The 19,446-nt window shown below is 36.7% G+C and overlaps 3 protein-coding genes across 3 annotated transcripts; 1 reads left to right on the top strand and 2 right to left on the bottom strand.

The window, feature by feature from the left end:
* Window position 1: 1 nt before the first annotated feature.
* On the bottom strand, window positions 2-14,050 carry hps4 (HPS4 biogenesis of lysosomal organelles complex 3 subunit 2). Its single transcript, XM_026259335.1, has 13 exons — window positions 13,797-14,050; window positions 11,829-11,872; window positions 11,445-11,529; window positions 11,101-11,244; window positions 10,583-10,690; window positions 9,761-9,877; window positions 9,475-9,569; window positions 9,289-9,361; window positions 7,634-7,767; window positions 2,370-3,129; window positions 1,231-1,357; window positions 671-779; window positions 2-573 (listed from the first exon to the last, which is right to left on the bottom strand). The coding sequence occupies exons 2-13, from the start codon at window positions 11,870-11,872 to the stop codon at window positions 402-404; spliced, it is 1,968 nt and encodes a 655-aa protein (XP_026115120.1). The 5' UTR covers window positions 13,797-14,050; the 3' UTR covers window positions 2-401.
* A 297-nt stretch (window positions 14,051-14,347) lies between these two features.
* LOC113093779 (cytochrome c oxidase subunit 6A, mitochondrial-like) lies at window positions 14,348-17,309 on the bottom strand. The gene is made up of 3 exons (XM_026259345.1): window positions 17,148-17,309; window positions 16,661-16,803; window positions 14,348-14,702 (listed from the first exon to the last, which is right to left on the bottom strand). The coding sequence occupies exons 1-3, from the start codon at window positions 17,248-17,250 to the stop codon at window positions 14,613-14,615; spliced, it is 336 nt and encodes a 111-aa protein (XP_026115130.1). The 5' UTR covers window positions 17,251-17,309; the 3' UTR covers window positions 14,348-14,612.
* A 46-nt stretch (window positions 17,310-17,355) lies between these two features.
* LOC113093788 (C-type lectin domain family 7 member A-like) lies at window positions 17,356-19,162 on the top strand. Its single transcript, XM_026259354.1, has 6 exons — window positions 17,356-17,386; window positions 17,849-17,926; window positions 18,043-18,129; window positions 18,268-18,408; window positions 18,561-18,672; window positions 18,809-19,162. The coding sequence occupies exons 1-6, from the start codon at window positions 17,356-17,358 to the stop codon at window positions 18,963-18,965; spliced, it is 606 nt and encodes a 201-aa protein (XP_026115139.1). The 3' UTR covers window positions 18,966-19,162.
* Window positions 19,163-19,446: the final 284 nt, after the last annotated feature.

The raw sequence follows: 19,446 nt of genomic DNA, 5'->3' as shown, positions 1-19,446 counted from the left end.
ACAGGTTTAATAAAAGATATTTATTAATACTCAAGCACAATTTTGTTCCAGTTAAAAAAAAAAGAGAAAATTTTAACAGTAACACTGAACGGTCTAAGCAAATGTTAAAGGCTCAGTTCACTATTCCATTTAAACAGCGAAGGACTACAGCACTACAGAACCCGTCTCTCGCGATGGAGACACTTCCTCTATATTTTACTATTACTTGGGATGACAGTACATTAATATTTTCAACCTCTACTTTTAATTACAAAATGAACAAACAGCAGCCTATTATATAAACAAAATCATGCATTGCATTTTGAGCAGTACACGAGAGACATATATAGTATAAATATGGTGAATATCTATGAAAAAAAAAAGAGATCAAAGAGAAATTGAAATCTTTTTAAAAAGCCCAGCTAAAGCAGGTTAACTCCATGTTTAAGGAGCCGCTGACGGGCTTTTCTGGGTAGTGAGAAGGCACTATCCTGAGGATCAGGACTTCCAGAGTTTCTGACAGGTGTTCCCCGCTGGAGAAAATATGTCTCCTGGGCCGTGCTACGGGTTCCATACACTGCTGAGCTACCGTTCCTGTAATTCATAAACACAACACATAACTTAAATGTGTAATTTAATACACATTAAATGATGAAAATTGCAAAACAGGCATTCAAAAACACAGCCTAACCTGACAATGGCCTCCTGTAGTGTGTCTAAGTGTGAGAAATGTGAATGGAGCAGCTTAGTGGCCCTCACAAAGGCCTCCTGGGGTCCAGCGGAGTGCCCACACACATTAGCTACAAAACAAATGAAAAGTCACAAACTATTTCAAGAACACACAAAATACACAATCATTTGTGTCTGTCACCATTTTGACTAATTTGTCTATATAATGTTCTATAGAATCTATGAAGATGTGCGCCTTATAATCCGTAGCGCCTGATATATGGATCAAGGTGCTCTGTCAAAATGTTGTGATTCCCTTTAGCACAGCTTCATCTAGTGGACGCATAATGCAAACCCAGTCAAACGGTTGACTGCAGTATCTTCTATTCAATGCGCCTTATAATCCGGTGCGCCCTATATATGAAAACAGTTCTAAAATAGGCCATTCATTGAAGGTGCGCCTTATAATCTGGTTCACTTTATAGTGCGGAAAATACGGTGTGTGTGTGTGTGTATATATATATATATAGAGAGAGAGAGAGAGAGAGAGAGAGAGAGAGAGAGATATGAAACAGGACTTACTAGTGAGAGTGTTTTGAATGCAGTCATAGTGGGCAAAAGTGTAGGGCCCCGGAGGCCCGGGTGTCCCAGGCAAGGTATTTCTCAGGTGAGCCTCAAGCCCATTTAGGGATGCCATGCTGCTGTGATGCTGCAATTGTGGTAGAGAATAATTTGATCACTTTTGGGGTCTGTAATTATTATTCTAAATGTCTTTGAAAGTTTTTGAAAGGCTGAATTTATTGCATCAAAAATACCGCAAACACTGGCTAAATAAAATTGATTTACTTACTGACCCTAAACCCCTAAATATTGGGGATTCACACACTCAGTAAAATTCACTCATTTATAATAACAGTTCACCCAAAACTTAAAATGTGCTTAATATTTAATCACTCTCAGGCCATCCAAGACAGATGAATTTGTTGGATCCTCTGCAGTAAATGGGTGCCGTCAGAATAAGAGTCAAAAGAGCTGATTAAAACATCATAATAATCCACACCATTCCAGTCTAGTCCATCAATTAATGTCTTGTGAAGTGAAAAGCTGTGTGTTTCTAAGAATCAAATCCATAATTAAGTCATTTATAACTTCAAACCATTGCTTCTGGTTTAGATATGATTCCTTTGTCCTTATTATGGTTTTCTCCAATGAAAAAGTCGTAAAATCTGAATCAGGTGAGAAATATGCACAGATCAAGTGAAAACAGTCCTAAACCGTTTACAGTTTTACTAAACAAACATGTCAGGATTTTGATGTGAGAGGACAACAGATGATGAACTTTTTCACTGGAAAAGTCTTTAATATGGATTGTTTTTGGGTTTTTTTGCCAGAAGTGACAGGTTAAAAAAAAAAAGCCTTAATGGATTTGTGTCAAATTGTTAATTTGATGGACTGGAGTTGTTTGGATTATTTGTGAATTTTTGTGATGTTTTGATCATCTGTTTGTACTTTCATTCTGATGGCACCCATTCACTGCAAAGGATCCATTGGTGAGCAAGTCATGTAATGCTAAATGTCTCCAAATCTGTTCTGAAGAAGAATGAAACTCATCTACATTTCGGATGGCCTGAGGTTGAGTACATTTTCAGCAAATTCTCACTTTTGGGTGAATTGTAATATGTACAAATGATTTCAAACAGACACAAACTCATGTTTCTCACCACTTCCTCTCTGGCGGAGGGGTCTGTGTGAAACTCTGGCTCTACCAGCAGGGCCAAGACCAAACCTCTGACTCTATGCTGGTATAATACTGAGGGCACTAGAGAGGTGTCTCCTAGGGTCTCATGTGGTGAGGGGGTGTTTGTGGGTTCATATTTCTCCTCGAGTCTCCCTTCGACTTGCTTGCTCTTTGTTCTTGCCTCTTCCTCTGTTTCTCCTTGGAATTTGCCATTTTTACACATCACATGATTGTTAGCATCCAGTTTATTTTCTTCATTTTCAATCTGGTTGTCGTGGTCCAAGTGGTTATCAAGACTGTTTGATTGCTCATACCCATTAGCGAGGGCTTTGATTTCATCACTCTGAATGTCCTGGTCTGAATTTACACCTTCGCTTTTGGTTTCTGACCCCGAGCTTGCATCTGTATCCTGCTTTATGTTCAGGCCTGCCAAACTTTCTTTCACTGCACACAAGTTAGTTCCGTTAGAAATGCTGTGGTCATGTGAGTCAGGAGTAAAATACTCTGATTGGTTCATGAGATTGGAGTGAAGGGGAGTGTTAACCCTTGAGGGAGAGGGGCTGAAATACGGTTCATCAGAGAGGGAGGAGCGAGGAGACGATGGCAACGTCTGATAGGACGCTGGGGGACACTGCATGAGATCTAAGCCTGAAGAGTCAGTATCTGTGGTTGGGGTGTCAGATAAAGTGCGTGATAAAAGGCGGGACTTGCTGGGTTGGCAGGGAGGTTGACTGCATTGAGACCTAAGAATGAGAATATTTATAAATACCAATGAATATGTAAAGACACCACTGTTAAAAAGCTTGGGGCCAGTAAGATATATATATATATATATATATTTTTTTTTTAAATCAATATTTTTATTCAGCAAGGACACATTAAATTGATCAAGAAGTGACAGCAAAGTCATTTATAATGTTACAAAAGATTTATATTTCAAATAAATGTTGTTCTTTTGAATTTATTCATCTAAAAAATCCAGAAAAAATGTATCACAGTTTTCACAAAAATATTAAAGCAGCACAATTGTTTTCAACATTCATATTAATGAGAAATGTTTCTTGAGCATGAAATTTGGATATTAGAATGATTTGTGAACGATCACGTGACACTGACCACTGTTGTGATGGCTTCTGAAAATTCAGTCACAAGAATAAAAATTGTAAATATAGTTTTTAGGCTTTAACCTATATTAACCTATTCTTTTGTCACGTGACAACATTGGATAGAGAAATTAATTTACAAGCTTCCTTACAAACGGGTGCATAGTCATTATCATCATCATCATCATCATAATTATTATAATTATTATTTACTCTTACAGTTACTGCATTTCTGGTCTCAAATTGTAGCTTTTTATTTCTTACAGTTTATAAATGTGTGAATTGAAGCACATGATGGTTATTTTCCATACACTGAATGCTTTAACAAAGGTAATAAAGAGTTGGTTGTTATTATTATTATTAAGTCTCTTTCCGACTCAGACTGCATTGGTCGCACTTATGGGTCTGTCACGTGATGAATGAATGACTTGAAAAACCCGAAGAATCATGAGATGAACTAATCAATTATCTTTCTGACTCAAGACTGCATTCACTGAAACAGTTGAACTACTAGACTAATACCAGTACAGAACCTATAGAATTTTGCACATGTGCAACTGAATGAAATGAATGAACAAATTATTCAAGAATGACCCATCACTAAACAAAAAAGCCAGTTTCACTGTTTACACAATAACACTGCAACAAGTTTTTGAAAATCTTCACCCTGGCAGGCGTTTTCAAAAATGTTCGGTTTCAGTGACCTGGTGCTGCATTTGCATGTGGACGAACAGTCAAACCGTGTAGAAAAAGCTGCAGTTTGTATGGCCAAACTTGTCAGAAGTTGCAGGTGCATCTCAATAAATTAGAATGTCATAAAAATGTTCATTTATTTCAGTAATTCAACTCAAATTGTGAAACTTGTGTATTAAACAAATTCAATGCACACAGACTGAAGTAGTTTAAGTCTTTGGTTCTTTTAATTGTGATGATGTTGGCTCACATTTAACAAAAACCCACCAATTCACCCTCAACAAATTAGAATATGGTGACATGCTAGCTTATCAACTCAAAATACCTGCAGATGTTTCCTTTAAAAAAGTTCTGTCAGTTTGGTTCACCATTCTACACAATCATGGGGAAGACTGCTGATCTGACAGTTGTCCAAAAGACAATCATTGACACCCTTCACAAGGAGGGTAAGCCACAAACATTCATTGCAAAAGAATCTGGCTGTTCACAGAGTGCTGTATCCAAGCATGTTAACAGAAAGTTGAGTGGAAGGAAAAAGTGTGGAAGAAAAAAAGCACAACCAACCGAGAGAACCGCTGCCTTATGAGGATTGTCAAGTAATATCGATTCAAGATTTCACCTTATTGGAAAACAAGGTCCTAGAGTTTGGAAGAAGGGTGGAGAAGCTCATAGCTCAAGTTGCTGTAAGTCCAGTGTTAAGTTTCCATAGTCTGTGATGATTTGGGGTGCAATGTCATCTACTGGTGTTGGTCTATTGTTTAAAAAACAAAAACAAAGTCACTGCAAACATTTTACCAAGAAATGTTGGAGCACTGCATGCTTCCTTCTGCTGACCAGCTTTTTGAAGATGCTGATTTCATTTTCCAGCAGGATTTGGTACCTGCCCACAATGCCAAAAGCACCAAAAGTTGGTTAAATTTCCATTGATGTGCTTGACTGGCCAGCAAACTCACCAGACCTGAACCCCATAGAGAGTCTATGGGGTATTGCCAAGAGGAAAATTGAAAAAAAAAAGAGACCAAAAAAATGCAGATGAGCTGAAGGCCACTGCCAAAGAAACCTGGGCTTCCACACCACCTCAGCAGTGCCACAAACTGATCACCTCCATGCCATTCTGAACTGAGGCAGTAAACATTTTTTTATTTTTTATTGGTCTTATGAAGTATTCTAATTTGTTGAGGGTGAATTGGTGGGTTTTTATTAAATGTGAGCCAAAATCATCATAATTAAAAGAACCAAAGACTTAAACTACTTCAGTCTGTGTAAACTGAATTTATTTAATACAAGAGTTTCACAATTTGAATTGAATTACGAGAATGCTTTGGTCTATCAGAAGGCTTTTGATAACTGTTTCTGATGAACAGAGCCAATTTTTGTGAAAATGTAACATACTGTCAAGAACGAGTTTGAAAACGTAGATTTTCTACAGAATTAAAAATTGCTATTAAGTAATCCGATGAAACAAGATTTTTGCTTCTAGACCTTACGGTTTAAAAGTTATTAGCAGAAATATAAGTGCAAATTTGGCCTATCTGTGGCGTTCGAGTTTGAGATAGAGTCTCCAAATTTGCTATGGTTAATGTTAAGACTTTCCTCTATCTGCGAGCCAAATTTCATAAGTTTCCCACAAGCGGTTCTATGGACTGCCAGACTTCCAGAACAGAAGAAGAATTACGGTTTATTTTATTTATTTTTATCAAATAAACATAGACTTCTTTCCAAAACATAAAAAAGATCTTGACATTTTTAAACAGTAGAGTGTGTACATACAGTATTGTTCAAAATAATAGCAGTACAATGTGACTAACCAGAATAATCAAGGTTTTTAGTATATTTTTTATTGCTACGTGGCAAACAAGTTACCAGTAGGTTCAGTAGATTGTCAGAAAACAAACAAGACCCAGCATTCATGATATGCACGCTCTTAAGGCTGTGCAATTGGGCAATTAGTTGAAAGGGGTGTGTTCAAAAAAATAGCAGTGTCTACCTTTGACTGTACAAACTCAAAACTATTTTGTACAAACATTTTTTTTTTCTGGGATTTAGCAATCCTGTGAATCACTAAACTAATATTTAGTTGTATGACCACAGTTTTTTAAAACTGCTTGACATCTGTGTGGCATGGAGTCAACCAACTTGTGGCACCTCTCAGCTGTTATTCCACTCCATGATTCTTTAACAACATTCCACAATTCATTCACATTTCTTGGTTTTGCTCCAGAAACAGCATTTTTGATATCACCCCACAAGTTCTCAATTGGATTAAGGTCTGGAGATTGGGCTGGCCACTCCATAACATTAATTTTGTTGGTTTGGAACCAAGACTTTGCCCGTTTACTAGTGTGTTTTGGGTCATTGTCTTGTTGAAACAACCATTTCAAGGGCATGTCCTCTTCAGCATAGGGAAACATGACCTCTTCAAGTATTTTAACATATGCAAACTGATCCATGATCCCTGGTATGCGATAAATAGGCCCAACACCATAGTAGGAGAAACATGCCCATATCATGATGCTTGCACCTCCATGCTTCACTGTCTTCACTGTGTACTGTGGCTTGAATTCAGAGTTTGGGGGTCGTCTCACAAACTGCCTGTGGCCCTTGGACCCAAAAAGAACAATTTTACTCTCATCAGTCCACAAAATGTTCCTCCATTTCTCTTTAGGCCAGTTGATGTGTTCTTTGGCAAATTGTAACCTCTTCTGCACATGCCTTTTTTTTAACAGAGGGACTTTGCGGGGGATTCTTGAAAATAGATTAGCTTCACACAGACGTCTTCTAACTGTCACAGTACTTACAGGTAACTCCAGACTGTCTTTGATCATCCTGGAGGTGATCATTGGCTGAGCCTTTGCCATTCTGGTTATTCTTCTATCCATTTTGATGGTTGTCTTCCGTTTTCTTCCACGTCTCTCTGGTTTTGCTCTCCATTTTAAGGCATTGGAGATCATTTTAGCTGAACAGCCTATCATTTTTTGCACCTCTTTATAGGTTTTCCCCTCTCTAATCAACTTTTTAATCAAAGTACGCTGTTCTTCTGAACAATGTCTTGAACGACCCATTTTCCTCAGCTTTCAAATGCATGTTCAACAAGTGTTGGCTTCATCCTTAAATAGGGGCCACCTGATTCACACCTGTTTCTTCACAAAATTGATGACCTCAGTGATTGAATGCCACACTGCTATTTTTTTGAACACACCCCTTTCAACTAATTCAACTAATTGCCCAATTGCACAGCCTTAAGAGCGTGCATATCATGAATGCTGGGTCTCATTTGTTTTCTGAGAATCTACTGAACCTACTGGTAACTTGTTTGCCACGTAGCAATAAAAAAATATACGAAAAACCTTGATTATTCTGGTTAGTCACATTGTACTGCTATTATTTTGAACAATACTGTATATCCACAAAATGCAGATATCAAGTAATGCATACACTTCTTGATTTGTACCTGTATGCTCTCTCCACTGGGTGGCAGCGGAGCACGTACAGTTCAGAGGGTGTCAGGAACACCTGTGTGGTAGCTGTGAATGAGGACAGTGAGCACACAGATGAGCTCAAGCCATTGGCCGTCACCCGGAAATCCTGTAATGAGACATAGGGAGAAAAAAGATATAAATCCATATATATATAAAATAAAAATGTATAATTTTGACCCATACAATATTTTTTTTGGCTATTGCTAAAAATATACCCCAGCGACTTAAGGTTTTGTGGTCCAGGGTCATATATATATATACATATATATATATATATATATATTAGGGGTGTAACGATACGCGTATTCGTATTGAACCGTTCGGTACGACGCTTTCGGTTCGGTACGCGGTACGCATTATGTATACCGAACGGTTCGTTGGAGTAATTAATTATATTTGAAAAAAAAAAAAAAAGAGAGAGAAAGAAATATAATGATATGCGTTCAACAAGGTAGCCCAATAACCCAAACAACGTAACAGGCAACGCCCCTGACACTCCCGAAGAAGAAAAAAACACCATCTTATATGTTTATGTTAGGCTACTCAGCAGGCGCTCGCTCACTCAGTACGCGCTGAAGGCTCGTTGCAAAATAGCCAATGCGTTTAACAGACTAGAAATGAGAAGATCCTCCAATAACCAACAGGTCTGGTGTTTGGGTGCACTTTGGATTCCCTTTAAGCTATAATGGTGATGGCAAGAGAGTGGTGGATAAAAAAACAACGGTATGTCGCATCTGCAACATGACAGGGTACACCAGCGGGATTACAAAAAAAAAAAAAAAAAAAAAAACCAGCGGGAATATCTGGGATATATGCGTCAGTACTATCTGGGAAAAGACGAAAAAAAGGAGAAACATGCACGCAGCAAACTATCCCTGCAGCATTTAGAAACTATAGCTTACAGGGAATCCAACCCAAACACCAGACCTGTTGGTTATTTTAGGATCTTATATTTCTGGTCTGTTAAATGCATTAGACATTTTGCAACGAGCCTTCAGCGCGTGCTGAGTGAGCGAGCGCCTTAGGGGCCGTTCACATATCGTGCCTAAAAACGCATGGAAAACGCTAAGCGCGTCTTTCTCCTGAGGCGTCTGTCTTTGCTAAGCAACAATGACGTGCTCTCTCCATGAGACGCGGAAATTTCAGCGAAGGATAAATGGATTTGCAGCTCTAAAAATCGCTTGCAGTAGCTCTGCTACTGAATTTATTTCAAAATTGCAATCCATATACAACTATGATCAGCTGTTCCTTCATCTTGGCTGAGCTCTCAACATTGTTACGGGAAAGGATGAAGCTGATTGGTTGGTTCTTGTCACATGACCCGCGGTGCGCTTGCGGCATTCTGAAAAGTTGAGATGTTTTTACATTTTGCTGTATCTAAAACGTATCGAACCGAACCGAACCGAACCGTGACATCAGTGTATCGTATCGAACCGAACCGTGAATTTTGTGAACCGTTACACCCCTAATATATATATATATATATATATATATATATATATATATATATATATATATATATATATATATATATATATACACACATACACATACACACACACACACACACACACAAACACACACACATACATACACACACATGTAGTATCAAGAAACTTGACTTTACCTGGCTGTACATTTGCGTCTCATACACCATCACCTTCATTGTCAGCGCAGGAGTCATCTGAGTACTAACCACCCTGTGCAACATTAAACAATTGTCAATTGCTTTAGCCACTTACAGATACATGATCAGTATTTGGAATAAATATGATTTATTGTAAACACATTTTCTCCTGCAATGAAAGCTCACCTGCCCCTGTAGAGGATACATCCTGCCAGGACCAGAGGACATCGCTGACATGCCTGAAGAATGAGGGCAGCCTTCAGCAGCAGCAGAGGATCAATCTGATGCAGGAGTGAGGAGAAGTAAACCAACAGGTTTGAGAAAATTATTCACAATAAACATGAGGACAGGATACTTTGCTAAAAGCTTGCTGTTGCAGTACTGACTGAAAGAATCGTTTTGTGGGGCACCGTTAACACAATAGTATGTTTAAAATTTAATAATTCCACATAATAATTCCACTCATACTTACATGTGTGGAGTCAATGGTCCTCAGGCAGCTGAAGATGTTGTGAAGCTCAGTGGAGCCACCCTGCAGGTGACAGAGATACCTGGCCCATCGTAAAGCCAAATCCTCCTTACTGTACAACTGCGTTGAAGTGCAGCAAAAAAAAAAAAAAAAAAAAATTATGTGGTAGTGGTCTGATATGGTATTACCTTTTAATAGATATTAAGTATCGTTTAAAAAATGTGGGGTTTGTAAGATTTATTTGTTTGTATAACGAGGCAAGATTATTATATTAAACTAAAACTAAAACCATTAAACACTTCCATTTCTTAAACTTTAACTGGAATTTATATATATGTACACGCACACACACACACACATATTAGCTAGTTGCCAGTGCAGTATTTCTCATTTTGTTTTGTTTAACATTTATTAGTAAAATAGCTAAATAAATTAATAAAACAAAATTAACTTAACAAATACAAATGAATAAATATGGAGATATTTACAAAATACAGCAAAACAGTAATATTGCTAATTATTTTTGGAATTTGAAATATCTCTTTACTATTTTATTATAGATGTCAAAGCTGTATTTTTAGCATCATTACTCTGTCACTTGATCCTTCAGAAATCTTTCTAATATGATGATTTGGTGATCAAGTTTATTTATGTTATTAAATATTTTTGTGGAGCCCATGATACATTTTTTGTCAGGACTCATTGACGAATTTAATGTTCAAAAGAATAGCATTTATTTGACATAGAATTATTTTGTAACATTATAAATATATTCACTTTAATTCATAATCAGTGAATAGAAGACTGCAGACAGTGATGTTGCACCTGGTAGCTTTGACGAACTGGTCCATTGTAGAAACAGAAGAGGGCAATCAGCTGATCAAGTAAGTCACATAGACTCACATCAGGAATGTCAACCACACAGCTCAATGCCTGGAAACCAGAGAAAGATCCCATTCAAAAGAGTTGTGGAAGTTGTGACATTTGCCAATGTCCACACACTGTGAACACACACCCGGAGCTGCAGTGGACAGCTATTTTTGCCTTGCTTAAGGGCACTTCAGCAATGGGTATAGAAGGTGGAAGAAAGTGCTGTTTCACTCCCCCCACCTACAACTCCTGCTGGCACTGAGACTCGAACCTGCCACCTTAGGGTTACAAGTCCAACTCTCTAACCATTAGGCCACAGCTGGTTGTGAAACCACCAAAGAAAGCACACAAACTTTACACTGCTCCGTTACAAAACTTTGGCTCTTTTTAAGTCAGGAGGAGCTAGATACCAGGACATTAGGTTTTGTAACAGCTTTTGTAATGCTATTTCCCAAAGACAATTTTTCTCTTACCCAAATAAAGCTATCCTTCATGCGGACAGCATATTTGCTTTTGCGCAGGCGAAGCAGGCGTACAGGAGATGAAGACATCTCAGACACACAACGACATACACCGGCAAGCTGTCCACAAAGCAGCTCTTGTTGGTCCACTGGTGTCTGCAACAGCACACACACCATCATGCATGTATATAAATACATATATATATATATATATATATATGAATTTTTATGTCGCAATTTAAACAGCCATAATAAAATATTGTTATGGAAGGTGCAGTTGCTTCTTAATGCTTTAAACAAAATAAAAATACATTTCTTTATGAATAAGATTGATTTAAACAGGACGTATGTCTTACATCCTCAGGAGAGAAGTAGTAAATCCCATCTCTAGTCAGGTCTCCTTCCTCTTGCACCTTTGAACTATCATACAGGAAGAAGAAGCTGCATTCGGAAATATGATGAAAACATAAGCAAAGTTAGCCATTGAGCAAACCCACTTGCCCTCCAGTATGACTGAAAACAGTTGAGGAATTGATACAGAAGTGTTTTCCATCGATGTTAAGCATGAAAATACGGTGAAAATGGACGGTGAGCATTCTGTTACTGACGGGTCACACACTGGAAGGGATGCTTTTCTAACGGACATCTTAGGAAGCTGTATACATGTTGTATAGAGCCACAATATATCACTTTGTTCAAAGAAATAATGTAAAGAATTATCCATTGAATATTATCCTCACCGTCGGGAGTAAGCCAAAGCCGCTGTCTCAGCCATTGGTTGCATCTGTAAAAAGAGACTCAATCTGATTAAAAGAATAGTTCACCCAAAAATGAAAGTTTACTCGCATACAGGCCATCCAAGATGTAGTAGAGTTTGTTTCTTTAACAAAACTTTAGAAATGTTGCATTACATGACTTGCTAACCAATGTATCCTCTGGAGTGAATGGGTGCCGTCAGAATGACAATCCAAACATCAGTTAAAAACACCCACACGACTCCAGTCCATTATTCAATGTCTTGTGAAGTGAAAAGCTGGGTGTTTGTAATAATAAACAAATCAATGATTAAGGTATCTTTTAACATTAAATTGTTGCTTCCTGTTGAAATGAGTCCTTCCTGTTGAAAAAAGTCATTTTGTCTGAATCAGGAGAGAATTATGCACAGATCAAGCACTGTTTACAAGCCCAAACAGTCTAAAACCGTTTGGGATTCTGTTGTGAGAGGACACGAGGAGATGGACTATTTCATTGTTAGAAGCATTATTATGGCTTAAGTAGAACTGGTATTTTGGTCAGAAGCAACATTTAAGATATATTTAATTATACCTTATAATTAATATAACATCTTAACTATGGGGTTCTTTACTACAAACACGTACTTTACAAGCTTTTCACTTTACAAGTATTTTAACTTATGGACTGGAATCGTGTGGATTATTGTAATGCTTTCATCAGCTGTGTGGAGTGAATTCCTTTAACTTTGGAAAACCACAAACTATGGTTAACTAAGTTTGTAAGGGAGAATCTATGGGGAAAACCCATAAGCACTTCATAAACTTAAACTGGTCCAAAAGACTGAGACCACATTGAAAATCTGGGAAATGTTTCAATTAAACCTGGGAATAAAAAGGTCCAGATTTAATCATTATAATACAATTACAGATCTATAAATGTCTTAGTTACTATTAAAGCTTATTAAGTTACTAATGAAACTACTGTTACTGTACGATGTTACTGTAACTGCGTTGCACAAAAACTCATGTTCTTGATTTTTGTAAAACGCACACATAAGTGGAAACCACTTCACTATGTATTTATTTGTAGGATTTGTATTTCGAGTACTACTTAAAGTGATTGATTGTTCTTTAACTCAATTAAATTTTCGAGGCAAAGGAGCTCCTGCCTAAAATTAATTCATGTTAGCCTAACTGTATGATTCTATTATCTTGAATGTTAATTTGTGAAATGAGCATTACTTGGAAACATTCACTTCTGCTTTATGTAGACACGTTTTTTTTTTTTTTATTCTGAAAAGTGCTATACAAATAAATTTGAATTAAATTGAAAAGATTACCCGTTACTCCTTACAATTCCGTTCAGAACTCAAAAGTACAAAGCAGCTTGTTTAAATGGAGGTAGATTTCCTTTCATATCTGATAAAGCTTTTTAAAAATTTCGTTACTTCAGTTACTTAAAAAAAATCAAATTCACACATCACAAGGCAGGCATGCGCGTTCTTAAACACTAGGTGTGCATACATATACTATTCATTTAAAAATACTAGGCTATTAATATAAAACATGTGTTGTTGAACTCAAGTAGTCAAGAGTAACATGAAAACAAATAATTAAAATTTTAAATACTTTTTTTTTTTAATTACTATTTGGATTATTCTCAAATCAAGCTGGATATCACGACCATCGGGTTCTGCACTAGTGAGACTAGCCAAAACGAAAAACCCAAAATATAATAAAATAATCAAATAATAAAAAAGTGGTGCTGATTATCAGTTTTAATGGGAAATCAGCATTAACGAAAGAGAATCGACATGAAGAATATGCTGCGGTGCATTTAGTATTCGATTATATCCATGTTAGATAGCCTATGTGTGCGCCTGATTGATCACGCAGATGTGGAAACAAACAGGTCGCTCCTCCATGTTTCTTGTCTGTGCTACAAGAACTGATCCAAGTATTATTTTGACTCACCGTCTGCGTGTTGAATGAAGTTTACATCAACTTTACGCATGTCATCCAACTTCAGCGGAGTTACTCGATCCCACCCGCACTCCCCTGATTATTCATTTTCACTTAGACAATACTGTAAACATTTCACACAAATCCAAATGCCTGTTATACATGTAGTATAAACGGAAACTGATAAGATCTCGTGTTTCATTATGCCATTATATTTCGTTTTTGAGAAGGAAGGTGTCACAAGAGTAAAGTCATGTGAGTGTGTCTTGACAGTACGGTGAGCCTGGAGGAACAAACTTCATTTCGTTATCCATTTGCGTTTTTCGGGGGAGAGATAGTATTCATACAGATTGTGTATTTTTAAGCATTGTTTGATTTATAGATTTTAACTAATATGCACCCATGAGAAGAATTCACACACTTTATAAATCCTTAAGCATTTATTTTTGTGTGTTACTTGCACTTCTCTTCTATATTTTAATACAGCATTTAAACAAGTAAAACAATGTGTCTCAGAATTCAGAGTTCAGTCATTCCCTTCAAAAATGAGACATCTGACACGGTTTATTATAATTTAATGGATTTTTATTTCAGTTTAAGCAGACGATGTGATACAATGGTCCTTAAGCAAATGTAACTGTTTCCATAAGGTATTTCCACTAGCTCTGGAAAGCTCAGAGGTAAGATCAACATACTGGACAGATGTCATGTAAACTGAAAGAAACTGAGGAGTGGTCCAGGCCTGGACAGATTTCCAGGGAAATGAGAGGGAAGACAGAGGGCCCTCTGGTCCCTGTATGGGAGTTCAGGTATAGCTCCTGACAGCCTTCACTCATCGTGATGCTCGTAGCCGTCAGGGAGGGCGTTGACGTGGGGGTTGTGGAAGAGACTCTTGGTGCCGTCACCCCATGGAAAGCGCTGATGTACATGTGGGAAAGAGAGGAAACACATTGTTTGACTAATAAAATTAACATATTATTTAATTAGTACACAGAAATGTTCACAAAAGTCTCCATGTATCCAACATTTAAGTAAAAATATAGGTAATCTTTTTATTTTTCTTGATCAGTTTTCTGTATTTAAAATGACATGTAAAATTAAAAGATTTAAAACAAGAAAAAAATAAGAGCATTTAATAATAAATAAGTTTAATTGACAACAGATTTATAAATGTTTTACAATTACAATTATGGGAAGTTGGTTTGCACATGTTTAATTTTGAAATGCTGACAGTTATCACTGTTGCAGGGGGAAAAAAAAGCTAAAATTTAGCTCCTCGAATTAATTGTTCGATCAGGAGAGCGAGAGCAGTGTGTGTGTGTGTGAACCTGTTTCAGCGCATCTCTCTACAAACGTTTTTAATTACTTAAACAGTGATTTTACCCCCTCATTGCTGATGAATATAAGGGTACAAATCAGTATCAAAAGCTATTTTATTAATAAAAGTCACCGCAGGGTCACAACAAGTTTGTGTTCTCCTGAGTGTTTGTATGTGTGCGCAGCACGATCTCCGATCTCACAATCCAAAATAAAAGACATGATATTCTCAGGCCACAAGTCAAATCATATGAATTATTATAAAAAATATTAAAATTAATACGTCTGGATGACAGTTGATTACAATAATTGTTCAACTCATTCACCTCAATATTAAGAGTTTCCCCTGTGGGGTGAATAAAGTTAATAGTCTTCTGTTAATACTTGATTATCATTGATATTCATTATCTCTTTTACAGTATTATTGGTCAAAAACCAACAAGATTTCCAGTTTTCAGTTCTCTGCCTCAGGTCCCCCCCAAAATTAAAGAATATACAAACTGAAAACACTAATTAGTTTTGTGGTCTATTTTCATTAGTTATTTTCAAAAGGGAAATACTGACATGGATGTTTACAGAGCAGAGGTCACCTTTTTAACTCCAATTGGAGAGATGGACTTTTGTTTGTCTTTATCATTATTATTTTGTTCCACATTATTGGTTACGGTGTTATTTCTGTTTCAAAAGGCAGCAATTAGAGTTTTCATGTGACTTTATACATTCATAATTTTGTGAAATGAATAAATGCATAATTGCCATAATCGTAAAACCGCGATTATTTCTGAGACAATAATTGTACCAACAAAATACTAATAAAATGCAATACTTACAATATTTGAAACCAAACCTGACTCAAAAGTGCATACAATCAGACTTCAATGAACTTTTGCACTCTCTCTTTTCATTAAAGTGTTAGTTCACCCGAGAATGAATATTTGTCTATGTTCTACTCACCCTCAAAGCATCCTAGGTGTATGTGACTTTGTAAAGAAGTCACATACACAGAAGATGATATGTAAAGAAAAATGTCAGAGGATTTCGAAGTAAGCCAAGAGGAGACTGGTTTTTCTGTGTTAAAGTAAGGAAACTTTGTTTCCTTTGCTCCTATATTTCCCAGAGGCACGCACGACGCATACGTCATCCATCTGCTGCCTGCACGTCTACCGGTTCCCAACAGTCACCAGAAGATAATTATCTTACAAAAATGCATGGATTCGCTACAGGAGGCCTTTATTCACCCCCCGGAGCCGTGTGAGGGACGTTTTCTTACAGATGTGTGCACTTTATTTCACATCTTCTGAACTGTTGTCAACAAACACCCACTTACTCCAATTGAAAGGCTTGGAAGAGCAAGGACAATTTTTTATATGACTGTGATTGGATTATTCTGAAAGAAGAAAGACACACACACACACCTAGAATGCTTCGAGGGTGAGTAGAAAATGGATGAATTTTTATTCTTGGGTGAACTAATCCTTTCAATAACTCAAACTCCAACCAGACTCCTCCTGCAGACAATTTAAAGGTGTTTGTGTGGTGTAAAGGGTGTGTGTCTTCACCTTGCTGCGGATGCGCAGGTGGCTGTAGGGAATGAACTCGGGCTGCTCATGCTGGTGTTGTTGAGCCCTGAGGTACATGTTCAGCATACACACCGCGACTCCAGGCAGTGCCACCACAAATGAAAGGATCTTCCAGGTCTTGGCTACACGAACAAATGCCATAAACAAGTTACAAACAAATCTGTTTAACACGTGGTATACACTTCAATAATAACGAAGTCAAATTAGCCGGTTAACAAGCTAGTCGTTTAGTTCATTTAACTGATTATTAAGACGAAATTAATTTAGTTTGCGTGACCTTACTACACAAAAGTCTAAACCCACTGCTATTCTGCAGTCTATGTCAAGTTGACAACAACAGAACAATATTAATCAGATATTCGCGTCAGACAAGGTCAAAAGGTAACTGTCAGAGTTCCGGCTGTTCGTAATGGTTGCTCCTTTTAGTTCGTCGTCTGTTTTGGGGTATTTAGAGGTGGTCACTGACCTGCTTGTTCACCGTGAGCTGCTGCTGCAGCCGAAAGCTGACGGGTTTGGGTCAGCGTAACGGACTTCAGGAGCTTCTGGGTTAAACGTCCGACCGCGGCCATTTTTGCGGAGAGTGGAACAACCACTGTCTATGGGAACAACGAGCGGAAGAAACTTTACACAAGCTAGTACTGGACTGGAGACTGACGCGCGCGCCATCTGGTGACATGGAGGTCCAACAGAGGCTCTGTCACACTAGTGCTGTATGGAATGCCACGTCTGACAAAATAAAAAATAAATAAACACATAAATATATATATATAGAAAAGCAAAAAAAAAAAAAAACGAAAATAAATAATTATTTATACATTTAGTTCCTTATTTATGTATATATTTATTTTTTCCCATATTTATTTATTTCTTCTTTCATTTATTTATACATTTATTCATTTATGCTTTTATTTATTTCTACATTTATGTATTTCTACATTTATTTATTTATTCATTTATTTCTTCCTACATTTCTTCCTGCGTAGGGTAATGAGGAGGGCGTTGTTTACCTCAGACATATATATATATATATATATATATATATATATATATATATATATATATATATATATATATATATATATATATATATATATATATATATATATATCATGGTTACTTTTGATATGTCTGACTGTTGACTTACTGTTGACTTACTGTCATTTTCAGGCAAAGTGGCTTGTGTCATGTTCACGGTTCTCCTTCTCCTTTCATTCTTGGTAATAGGAATCATAACAGGTCTCAACTGTAAGTCAGATTTATAATGTCTCAGGACATTTTTATGTGTTAGTGGTTGTGTAACTGGTTTATTTTTAGTTTAACATACTCTAGTCAGGAATAATGGTTTGTTTTACATACTCTAGTCAAGAATAAGTCACAGGAGGATCAGACCAGGGGTCTTCTTTCTGATGATATAACACCTATTCCATTCCACTACAAAGGTGATAAAGGTAAGAAAGTAAAAAAATTAAATAAAAAAATAAAAACATTTAAAAATGATTGTATTTGCCATATTTTAATTATAAATTCTTCATACATTGGTAAGCAAGTTTTGCATGTAAATGTGTGTTTTGTTCTCTTAAATACAGGGCTCTGCTCAGATGGTTGGGTTTTATATAAGAACGCCTGTTATTTGATAGTAAATTTTTATGGGACATGGGAATTATCAAAGTCTTTATGCCACGAGCATGGGGCACATTTGATGGTTGTGAACAGTGAGGAAGAGTTGGTAAGACATCTATTGGTTTATTCATGTTGTTCATGTTGTTTCAATAATATTTCACAATTTTTACTGTATTTCTGATTAAATAAATGCAGCGTAAGAGATACAAAATGAATTAAAAAAATAAACAAGCATATCATTTCAATTTATTGCTGCACCTTTTCATTTCAAGAGTTGTTCAGAAGAGCCCAGACTACTGGATAGGTCTCAAGAGGGACACAATGGGCCAGTGGTCCTGGGTTAATAGAGATAATTATCATTCAAATCCACAGTAAAAAATCATTGTGATACAAGCATATGTTTAAGGTTTTCTGTAATTGTTTTTAAAAGTTATGAAGATACAGAAGTGAAACTGCACAACATACCAACCAGATCAGTACTTCTGTATTGTGTTGTGTTCTTTTCAGTTTCTGGGATGAAAATAAACCTGCTCATTGGGATATCGAATCTTGTGTCTACTTAAAAGGATCTGACACAGTGCATCGAAAGCTGATGCATGATGCTGACTGTCACAGTGAGCGGTATCACATTTGTGAACAGAAACTAGAGACAGGCATGTGGTAGGAAACTTTGCCATCATGTCAACTGCCTTAGACTGTTCTCTTAAGATCCTGTTCTGGACATGCTCCTTCTGATGTTGTTAGATCTTTGTAGATGTCATCTTTTTCTTTGTAAACTTTATTTGCCTGACTGATGCATGTTTAATGTTCTTTCGCTATTCATAAATCCCTGTTTAGTGTTCCAGTGTACAGTCCTGTTATATAAAGACATCGAATTAACTACAATTTTTAGTAAAATAAAGAATTTATCTAATTTTATGGCCCAATTTAATTGAAGATATATTATTAATAAATTATACGCTTTTATTATATGCTTTATATATCACCTTTTAAAGCAGTGTGCAAAAGGCTTTCCAATTTGCATAATACGACTAGTTGTTATAATCCCAATACTATTATGCTATCTGGGAAGCCTTTTGCACACAGATTTAATGCATGAGTAAAAACATGAGTATCCCATAAAAAAATAAAAAATAAAAAATAGT

The sequence above is a fragment of the Carassius auratus genome, unplaced genomic scaffold, assembly GCF_003368295.1.
Source record: "Carassius auratus strain Wakin unplaced genomic scaffold, ASM336829v1 scaf_tig00215135, whole genome shotgun sequence".
NCBI lineage: Eukaryota > Metazoa > Chordata > Actinopteri > Cypriniformes > Cyprinidae > Carassius > Carassius auratus.
The sequence above is the reverse complement of the archived record's forward strand: the minus strand, read 5'-3'. Positions and strand labels throughout refer to the sequence as shown.

Bases quoted from the DNA above. Each gene is read 5' to 3' on its own strand.
- LOC113093788 (XM_026259354.1), top strand. From the start codon at position 17,356: ATGGAGGTCCAACAGAGGCTCTGTCACACTA. The intron at 17,927-18,042 runs GTAAGTCAGATT...TACATACTCTAG, and splicing joins AATCATAACAGGTCTCAACT to TCAAGAATAAGTCACAGGAG. The intron at 18,409-18,560 runs TAAGACATCTAT...TATTGCTGCACC, and splicing joins GAACAGTGAGGAAGAGTTGG to TTTTCATTTCAAGAGTTGTT.
- hps4 (XM_026259335.1), bottom strand. From the start codon at position 11,872: ATGCAACCAATGGCTGAGACAGCGGCTTTGGCTTACTCCCGACG. The intron at 9,362-9,474 runs GTGAGCTTTCAT...AATGTTGCACAG, and splicing joins TGTATCCTCTACAGGGGCAG to GGTGGTTAGTACTCAGATGA. The intron at 1,358-2,369 runs GTGAGAAACATG...CCACAATTGCAG, and splicing joins CCTCCGCCAGAGAGGAAGTG to CATCACAGCAGCATGGCATC.
- LOC113093779 (XM_026259345.1), bottom strand. From the start codon at position 17,250: ATGGCCGCGGTCGGACGTTTAACCCAGAAGCTCCTGAAGTCCGTTACG. The intron at 16,804-17,147 runs GTCAGTGACCAC...TTGTTCGTGTAG, and splicing joins AGCTCACGGTGAACAAGCAG to CCAAGACCTGGAAGATCCTT. The intron at 14,703-16,660 runs GTGAAGACACAC...CATGTACATCAG, and splicing joins ACCTGCGCATCCGCAGCAAG to CGCTTTCCATGGGGTGACGG.